This window comes from Limulus polyphemus, unplaced genomic scaffold, assembly GCF_000517525.1.
Source record: "Limulus polyphemus unplaced genomic scaffold, Limulus_polyphemus-2.1.2 Scaffold4762, whole genome shotgun sequence".
In the NCBI taxonomy this organism is placed as follows: Eukaryota; Metazoa; Arthropoda; class Merostomata; order Xiphosura; family Limulidae; genus Limulus; species Limulus polyphemus.
Window position 1 is genome coordinate 32,288 of NW_013670372.1, and position 10,595 is coordinate 42,882.

The following is a 10,595-nucleotide window of genomic DNA, read 5'->3' on the forward strand; positions in this document are numbered from 1 at the left end:
TTTAATAGCACGTTGGTCATTTTACAGTGAAACTATAAGGGAAAATGTAAACAAATTCAAAAAAATTTTCACTTTAACCAGACATGCACAAAGTCAGTCCATCAGACCAACTGCTTATTGGAGAAGAAATGTGGACTGTAATTCCAAATTTACTGCATGTATCTACACAAAATGTGGCAAGCTTTTAGTCAGATATACAAGTCTGTTGTACACAAAAAATCAGGTGTGTTACAAATGTACTTGTACTTAAGATATGTCGGTGAATTTCTGGCATCAGTCTGACTAAGAACTTGACAAGTTGTAGCACATGTTGATATTCACGTATCAGTCTGACTAAGAACTTGATAAGTCGGAGCACATGTTGATATTCACGTATCAGTCTGACTAAGAACTTGCTAAGTCGGAGCACATGTTGATATTCACATATTAGTCTGACTAAGAACTTGACAAGTCGGAGCACATGTTGATATTCATGTATCAGTCTGACTAAGAACTTGACAAGTCGGAGCACATGTTGATATTCACGTATCAGTCTGACTAAGAACTTGGCAAGTCGGAGCACGTTGAAAAATGAAAATACTTTTGTCCATCATAAAGTTTACTTATTGCATTTGCATAATCTCTAGAACGTCCAAAATAGCTATTTTCAGTTTTATCTGTATACCTGTTTATTGTATTTGGTATTTACTCTCTTCAACTGAAACTGTTGCTACATCTGCAATAGGGAAAAATGAATAATTGATAACTCTGACATCAAATACATAATATCATGTTGAATGGCACTTTATAAATGGTTATGGCATGCACACTTTGACCTCTTAACCCCACATGTACATATAGGTGTATTTAAAGAATTTCAATATATTTGTAGTCTAATATTATGCTCGTCATGCTTAGTCATCTTACAGTGAAAACTATTGGGGAAAATGTAAGCAAATTCAATGAGGTCTTTACTCTGCTAGATATATTCACTAACGTTTTATGTATACTTAAAAGTAAATTGAAGTATTATGATGATGATAGAATAATTGGTCATTTTCATACCCTGACACTTTTAATAGAATAAAGAAGGAAAAATACAAGGTCTGTAAACATTGTTATTCTTTAAGTTGAAATTCAGAGTTGCAGTTTTGGCAAACTGATACACATAAATGAATTTGCTTGTAAATAATATGAATTACATTTATTAAATGTAAGAAAAACAACTTCTTGTGAATAGATTAGTGATCCTTCTCATATGGTTGGTTTTATTTTTTTATGCACATGAAACTAAACTTCCAAATTTATTGAAAATTTAATTCACACTATACAAACTACAAATGGGAAAAATAGATTTATAGGACATTTAGTGCATGCTGAAACTTTATGGGAGAGCAGCATGCTGTCGTGAAATTAACGATCTTGTAGATTAATAAACTAGGCTCTTGGATAATTTCACCAGTATTCAAATATAGTATATTTCACCCTGTTAACAGTTATTGTTTTAAACATCCTAAGAAATAATAACCTTTAAATGTATACAAAGTATTTATGTTCACACACACACATATATATTTTGTACACTTATGCAAGTGTACATGACACAGCTAAAGCCATGCAAGAAAGTTTGTCAATCAAAAACTTCAAATATTTCTATGTGGTTATTATTATACATTTAAATTTAAAAGTATGTATACTTTTGGAACTTTACTTTTGATTTAACAATATTTCTTATTCTAATGTAGTATGTATTATTTAAAATTATTAACATGAGGTATAACAGGATTTTTAGAATCAGTATGGTTTAAATGCATTATTGTATATGGTTTATATATGTATATTTCTGTGAAGTCTTAAAAGCTCCATATACTTTATTCTTTCAGCTTATTTTTCTAAAGTTTTATATTACACAGATTAGTAATAACCATCAATATATATGTTTCTGTAGTAATTTTCAGTAACTTTTCCATTCTTTTTGTTTGGATCAGATTTCTTTGAGTTCGTATTGAAAATAGACTTATATAAATATATCAGTAGTACTGTCCTCATTAAAGTGGGACGTTTAGTGATTTATTAAAATTGTGCTTGAGGTTAATAAAAAACTTTTATTTTAGTTGTTTGTTGTTTTATGTCTTGTAGTACTAGATTTTAAATGATTTGTGATCTAAAATATTAATTCAAGTAAAAATTCTGTATATAATTTGTATTATATTTTGTAGTAATTTTGAAGGAAAGCAATATTTGTTGCACAAATTTATGATTTGTAATGAAGTTTGAGTTGTGGGCAAACTTTTTTGGAAGAAACTAATTTGTATTAGTTGGCTTATTTTTATAATGTAATGATTCTTTACTACTTTTCTAGTTTATGTTTGTAATAGTTTTATCTATGTTAAATTAAAAAACCTTTTCTAGTGTTTTTGCACAGCTATGTAATCATTAAAAACATTTTCTTCAATTTGTTTTTAAAATTCTATTTGTGCTATTGTAATTTTATAGATGTGTAATTGATTGTTTGAGAAGAGTTTTACATGGATTTTTCTCCAAGTAGTAACCAATTATTCTATCCTGATGACTTCATCAGATGCAGTTACACTGTTTTCTTCTACTAATCACTTTTTACAATTCCCCATAGTGGCTCAGCAGTAGGTCTAAAGGCTTATAATACTAAAAGCCAGGTTTCAGTACTCATGATGATCACAGCACAGATAGCCTATTGTGTAGCTTTTTGCTTAACAAACAAACACGTTTTCGAAAAAATGTAATTATTTCTTCCTGCATGATACGGTCATTGTTTCTTATGGCTAGATGTTATTCTTTGGACAAAATAATAAAATGAATTAACATACTAAGCTAGTACCAGTTTATCATTAAGCTTTAAAATATTAGCAAAAATCATTAGTAGGAGTGGTAGATTAACAATGTAAGATGATGTCTCAGAGGAAGAAAAGCATAGTATAGATTTTTAAGTTTCAAAATTTTATTTATTTAGAATGTTTATTAATTGATTTGATAAATTCCTTACGTAAATGATATATTTTAATTACTTTTTTCACATACTGGTAAATTTTTTCTATCATGTATAAGACTTAATTTTGTTAAATTCAATAGATTGGTGGCCATTATATGCTTAGGTTTAGCACATCTGATATATGATACTAGTCGTGGGGAAGATTTTTTTTTAATAATTTTATGAGTTCTTGAAAACTGTTTGTCACAGCAACACAGTTAGTTGTAAATTACTGCTTTTACAACACAGTTAGTTGTAAATTACTGCTTTTACAACACACTTAGTTGTAAATTACTGCTTTTACAACACAGTTAGTTGTAAATTACTGCTTTTACAACACACTTAGTTGTAAATTACTGCTTTTACAACACACTTAGTTGTAAATTACTGCTTTTATAAGTTTTTTCAGTATAATCATTTTTGTAGTAAATTTTGTCAAGGTCAATTTTGTAAATTACTGCTTTTATAAGTTTTTTTCAGTATAATCATTTTTGTAGTAAATTTTGTCAATGGACTTGTTCACAAAAACAGTTAATAATGGTTGAAGATGGCTTGAATGGGTAATGATGGTACTGATCAGGTACTGATGATGACAAAACTTTGTAGAAATGTTGTACATTTGCTGTTATGTTAAACTTGTATTAAAGTTTTTCTTCATTACCCATCCAAGCCGTTTCCAACCATTATTAGTCTCAAAGTGGGTTCCTTGTCATCAAATTGACACACAGTTAATGTTCATACATTTAGCTTGCTTTTAAGTGATTTTTATCATCTGATGTTTAATTGTTGAAAGTGACTTGTATAAATCTTTGGCAGTGAGCTACTTTTCTTCATTCTGAGGTCATTGGAATTCTGGGCTCATGCATTTTCTTTGTACTATTGGTAGATTGTACATGCTTTACTAGTTTATATTTTTGTGTATTACTTGCTTAATGAAGATTAATTTATATTTTTGACTAGAGTTTGTTCTTTACATTGATTTTGTTTCCCTTTCTCTTTTTTGTTATTTTTTATATGCCTTCCAGTAGCACAGCTGTATGTCTGTGGACTTACAATGCGTTAGAAACCTGAGTGGGCAGAGCACAGATAGCTCATTGTGTATGCTTGTGCTTAACAACGAGCTGTTTGTGGATTTTGTTTGGCACCTTTTTATCCCTAACTTTGAGGTTTGGATTATTAGTCATTAGTATTCTCTGTGTCAGACAGTTATCTGCCTGTCTTCAATACTTGATATGTTTTCATTCTGTCTTTTACTGAGCACCTTAAGGCATTCATACTGAAACAAGTCTTTCCCCAGTTGTTTTATCCAGGCTGTATGATCTATTCTGTCCTTTTTGTGTAACACTTTATGGAAATATGTCTTATGGCTGTTTCCCCTTTCTTTCTCTTGAGTCAACCATAATATTGTTGTTATTTTTTCATGTAAATGTGGATTATCCTTGTTATTTTCCAAAATTGAAATACTCCTTTATGTACCATGGTACTAATTATTTACTGTACTGGCACTACTATAGTTTTTTTTCCTTCAACTATTAGGTTTTGAACAATGTGTTTAGAATTCATTGGGGTTATTTTGAGCTAGGCCTTTTCCCAGCTTTAATAATTATCTTGCTATTTAAAAAAAACAAAAAAACTTAATTGTGTGAATTTTATTTAGATGTAGTTTTTGTTATCTAAACTATTCTATTTTTTTACTTGATTTGATAAGTTATTTATCTGTTCTAAAGTTTTGAACAGTTCCTTATTATCTTACCATATTGTTTTCACACTTACTGTGGAATGGTTTTATGTGAATTCTAATTCCTGAGTGAACTGTTAAGATAGTTCCCTATTTACCTTCCCTTAATGTTTTCACATTGTAGGATGATTACATGTCAATGCTAAATTCTGTGCTTCAAACATTACATGTGTGGTATCTTTCACAGTTCCTTTTATTCAAGACTCTTGATTTTGCTCTTACACAACAAAGTTTCGTGACTTTTTTCACTTTCATTCTTACAGTATTTGTTCTCAAGTGCTTAGGTATAGCTAGGACCTTGTGAATTCCATTCTGATATACACCAGTTTTGTAGATATCTTCCGATACTAAGATTATTGACAATACTATTGTTTGGAGTTTACTTACTGATTATGAGTATTATTTTATTACAAGTTACAGCTTTTACAATCGGGTACGACGTTTCGATCACTGGTGCGATCATTCTCATGTACAAAAGTGTTAACGGTAAAGTAGGTTTTAGTATTTAATTGTTAAATGTTGATTTAAATACTAAAACCTTATTTACAGTTAAAACTTGTGTACATGGCTAGAAAACATCCATCTTATTTCATTAAAAGTTACAGCTTTTATAGTATGGGAAAAGATTTTCTAAACAGGTACGAAGTTTTGAACACTGGTGCAACCATTTTCATGTATACAAGTTTTAACTGTAAATAAGGTTTTAGTACGAAGTTTTGAACATTGATGCAACCATTTTTATGTACACAAGTTTTAACTGTAAATAAGGTTTTAGTACGAAGTTTTGAACATTGATGCAACCATTTTTATGTACACAAGTTTTAACTGTAAATAAGGTTTTAGTACGAAGTTTTGAACACTGGTGCAACCATTTTCATGTACACAAGTTTTAACTGTAAATAAGGTTTTAGTACGAAGTTTTGAACATTGGTGCAACCATTTTCTTGTTTCTGTGAGAGACTGCAATGTCAAGGAACAGTTTTGATACTGACTCTCATACAGAGAAGTGTCACGGGGTCCATATGTTGGACAACAGACTGTACTTTACGAGGTCATGTACTGTTAAAAAGATGAGGTGAAATTCACCATATCACTCCTGCACAGCCCAAGGTTACTTCATAGTAAGTCTCTGGAAGATGTCTGTCTGCTTTATTGTCACATTTCATTATTAACTTATTCCCCATCTATCTAATATAACATGTTTTTATACATAATTCTATCTGGTATTAGATTTGTAAGTTTTAATTGAAATATTTTATAATTCGTTATTTATATGGAGAATCAACTAATGTGTTTATTAACTGATCATAAAAGAGTTCTCCATTTTTATACCGGACTCTAAGCATAGACACCATGAATTTGATATTAAAATCTTTTCACATTTTCTAGGTTTTGGTCTGATAATGTTATTCTGGGCTTCTTTTAATATAAATAGGGCTACTCGTTTTCTAGTCCACTAATTTCTTGCTTTGCCAATAATTTTCAGCTGCGATTCTTTTTTTCTAACTTGTCCGTCATTTTCATTTTTTTTTTCTGTTCTATTTATCTTCCAGTTGATAAGCCCTCTGTCATTAAACTTGTTAGAAATAATTAAGCAATGTGTAACAGTTATGTTTCTTTTTCATTCTCTCTTTTAAAGACATCAGAATTTTCCGATATCATTTCTCATATCTTTGAAGCTATAATATCATCCGTGATTATAATTGTACTATTCTTGTGTACAGTTAACTTTTACTTATTAAACACAACACAATATATATCCTGTACACCTCGATGTCTTGGTTAGTGAAATAATAAGTGAATAAGTTAGAACCCATCATTTTGCAGGTAAACAAAGTTCTTTTAATAGTAGTTAAGAACTATTTTCATAAGCTTCGAGTAATATGGTCGAGGCTTACAGATTTTACCACATCATGCCTCAAACCTCTAGCTGAAAATTATAATTAATAATTTGACGTTGGTGGGTAATTCATTTGAAACTCTTCTCAAGCTTTATGTGGCTAAAGCTGTTTCTTATTTAGTTCAATTTGTGCTAACATTCTGTGTTAAAACTGTTCCAGTTTCATCAACCGAGATCAAGAAAAAACAGTAAGGCTGGTACTTCAGGTATGCAGAGGTTCTACGCTTACTGGCTAGGAAAGTGGCAAGGCTGTATTACCCGGCCGGTGTCTTCAGCTGGGCTTTATAAGTTATTTAGTTTGTCGTTTTTCTATATTGGATGCGCTGCAAACTCTGGTGGTCCTTTTCCATGTTTTCCCTTTTCCCCGTGTGATGTTTACCGTTTGCTTTTCTCACTATCTTTAATGTTTTATATATTTAGAATTACGTGAATATAACCATAATAGTTAACTATATAGGTAATATCACAATTTTTGTTTTCGCAACTAAAATATATTTAATAAAAGTACCCGATACTATATTACTTTATCTGAAATAATCACCCAATACTTTCAAAAATGACGTCAAACCACAAAATATAAAGTAGTCAAATCCCATTCTTTTCACAACCAATACTATTGAAGAACTTCCCAACAAATAATCATGGTTTAAAATTATGTTAAGGTTTTTGTGGCTGATTTACCTAGAACCACCTGTACCACTTACCCGACTATCTTGAAACTAGATATCCAACATTGTAAGAATGTGTTAAAAAATTCTTACACAATAAACCTATAGTTACACGTAAGACAATCAACCAATTTTTCAATCGCTGTGAACGCCATTTTATGAAAAACAAACTAGTTTAGAATTCAATTCTATTGACATTAACTTCAAACGATCATTGCGAACAAGTTATTCTCTCTGAAAATAATTCGAAAAATTATCTGTATCTCAGTTTTACCGACTCTTACTTCTGTTGTTTATGAGAATGAATATCCGTTTTTGTTATTTTAGCATCAATCATGTTATTATAAAACAAATATTTTCCGAGCAATCTTACCAACCTTCCATCTCCTTTTACTAAAAATACTTTACGTTTTTTCCACCGAAACACCAGGTCAATTTATTGACTTCTCCTGTCAATTTGTCTTTCATATTAAAATACCAGAGAAAATTATTTTGCAAAAAATATTATGTAGCCGTTCCAGCGACTTCGGCCCAGCAAACGTATTCAGCAGACAGCAAGAAGAGAGGAGACATTTTAACTCTGCACCTCATAAATAACTTTGTAAATTCTCGAGGATGACTGGAAGTAATCTTTTATTAAACTTTTTTTCTACATTAAAGAGCTTTCGACAAACAACCATATAATGAATTGTTGTTTATTTAGTTGTTGCAGTTCCCTAAATTATAGAAACTACCTTTGGTATATGTACGGTTCAATTAAGAGCTTTCGACAAACAACCATATAATGAATTGTTGTTTATTTAGTTGTTGCAGTTCCCTAAATTATAGAAACTACCTTTGGTATATGTACGGTTCATTAGGTTCGTTCTTGTGATACTGATTACTTATTTATACTCCATGGAATTATGTTTTTATTAACACAGTTACCTAAATTATAGAAACTACCTTTGGTATATGTACGGTTCATTAGGTTCGTTCTTGTGATACTGATTACTTATTTATGCTCCATGGGAATTATGTTTTTATTAACACAGTTACCTTTTTTGTTTTTCACAGATGAGTATAGTCTGGTTAATAAGGTTCTTTAGTTTCTGTTTTCCATTATTATTGATCGAGAAATTCAGATTTTGCAAGACACGTTTTTATCGATGGTAGCTAGATAAATATTATTGGATATTTAGGTTCAGATTTCTTTTAACGTTGGAATAACATGCTTTTTATGTTATTTAAGCATCAGATACTAGATAAGTTTCGTCTTCCAGTATTTTGTCACCAAAGTTGTAGTTGTATTCTTGTTATTACATGCATCCATAGGTCAGAACATTAATTTATTTACAAAATACATCTTTAATACTTGTTATCAAAGTAATAGAAGCTTTCATTTTTTTATTCCTTAATGTAATGGTTGTCACAAGATGTAGCAAGTTGAAAATATACTTAGAAATGAGTGACTTTACGGAATGTTTTCATTTAGTTTTCAATTTCTTTCAATAGTAACATTTATACCAAGCCAATGTATTTCTCTGTAGAATAAAAAGTTCAAATGTGTGTATCCAACCTTGAGGTTTTATCATAAGATATACCAAATGTATGTCGAGAAGTTTTGTAAATTGAAATATTGTACAGTAGAAATAAAGATATTTGACTTTGAAAATTTCCCCGTGTGTAATTGTTTGTGATACCGTTCCTAGGACCTTTTAGAACATAATATATGATTCAAATATTTGTTTTCTAAATAAGTACTTGTTCGTCACTTATACCATACAAACTACTAAGGAACTTAAAACGTAAGATACATTTTAAACTGATTGACTAGAGGGAAAGCTACTAGTAAACAGCGCCCACTGTCAACTCTTAGGCTATTATTGTCTGACCAAATTGGGCAGTATGACCATTATTTTTGAAGCACCCACAGCTCTAATGTACAAAACGCAATTTTGCGACAACAGGACACGCACCATGAACAATGATTCACGGTTCGAGTAAGCGAATCACGTGGCCACGCACGGCCACAAGTAGCTAGCGTTTATAATACAGACATAACTTGTATTCTACTTAGTTATGCGTTATTTACGAAGACTTCTACATTGTCAACGTTGATGGCACTTTTCATCAAAGAATTAGAAAAATGTGTCCTATTAAAATCTTAAGACCAAAATTAATCTTTCAAAAACAATCTAACACTTAGGATTACTTCACCACCATACCTCATTGGCTAATTAATAAATGTAAATACAAAGTCCTCTATCAACTGATAAGGAATGTGTTTGAGAATTTTTGTTTCACGAAGATGATAGAGATACCGTGGTTCATTAATTTGTGCAACGTCTATTTGTCGAAATCATTTTATATATTGTTACAACAGCGGAGGTCACGTGACGCTAGTAACACGTCATATTCTCGAAGGTTCGTGAATCCTCGAGTGTTTACTAGATTTGCGGTATTCTTGTATATATAAGACCGCCAAGAAGTGACGGCAACGATGTAATTGAATTGCAGACAGAGATAGATAAGGACAGTTGGGTCGAGCGCGTGAGTCGTTCGTTGTGAATTATAGCGTTTGTTATAGCGTGACTGTGGAAATTAAGTGTATTGCAAAGTTGTATTCAGAAAGAATAAACCAGTTTTATTTAAGAAAGGACTTGTATCGTTAAAGTTTCTTCGGAAAGAAATTATACGGAAAATTAACTAACGAACGGTAGCGTAACAATATGATACTATTATTATTTCACATTCATATAAACCAGAGACACAAAGTCCCAAAAGCTAATATGAACATATCTGACCTAAGGATTGTTACCAAATCAAGACTTGTTGCTAATTGTGCAGAATGTCCGATCTTGTGTATTGAGGGAAAAGCCGTACATTAGTTGATAAAAGAGCAGAGCATATATCGGAAACTATAACGTAATCAATGGTTTTACATTAACAAACGTGAGATACAAAATGTCTAATACCAGAAACTAGAAACTTAAAAGGGTAAACACCTTTAAGTATCTTGGGTCCTATGTGGCATCAAAGGTACACTCGACTCTGAAATAAGCCATAGAATCCAGTCGGGATGGAGAAATTGGAAAAATGCGTCGGGAGTGCTATGCGACAATAAGATCAGCGCAAGGGTGAAAGGAAAGGTCTATAAAACCGTTGTGAGACCTGCGATGATGTACGGAGAGGAAGCCTGGTCCATCAAAAAGGCTCAAGAGAAGAAATTAGAGGTAGGCGAGATGAAAATGTTGAGATGGATTTGTGGAGTTACGAGGCTTGATAGGGTTAGAAACGAGAGGATTCGAGGAACAACTAAGG

At 31.3% G+C, this 10,595-nt stretch overlaps 1 protein-coding gene across 1 annotated transcript in view; it reads left to right on the forward strand.

Annotated features, from left to right (window-relative positions):
- Positions 1–8,946, forward strand: part of LOC106471652 (calcium-transporting ATPase sarcoplasmic/endoplasmic reticulum type-like) — a gene marked incomplete at its 5' end in the record, with an annotated part of 35,818 nt that extends 26,872 nt beyond the window's left edge. The window contains one exon of the mRNA XM_013932266.2: positions 6,785–8,946. Coding sequence (XP_013787720.2) covers positions 6,785–7,054 — 270 coding nt within the window. The remainder of the gene's footprint in view (positions 1–6,784) is intronic.
- Between the last annotated feature and the right edge of the window lie 1,649 nt (positions 8,947–10,595).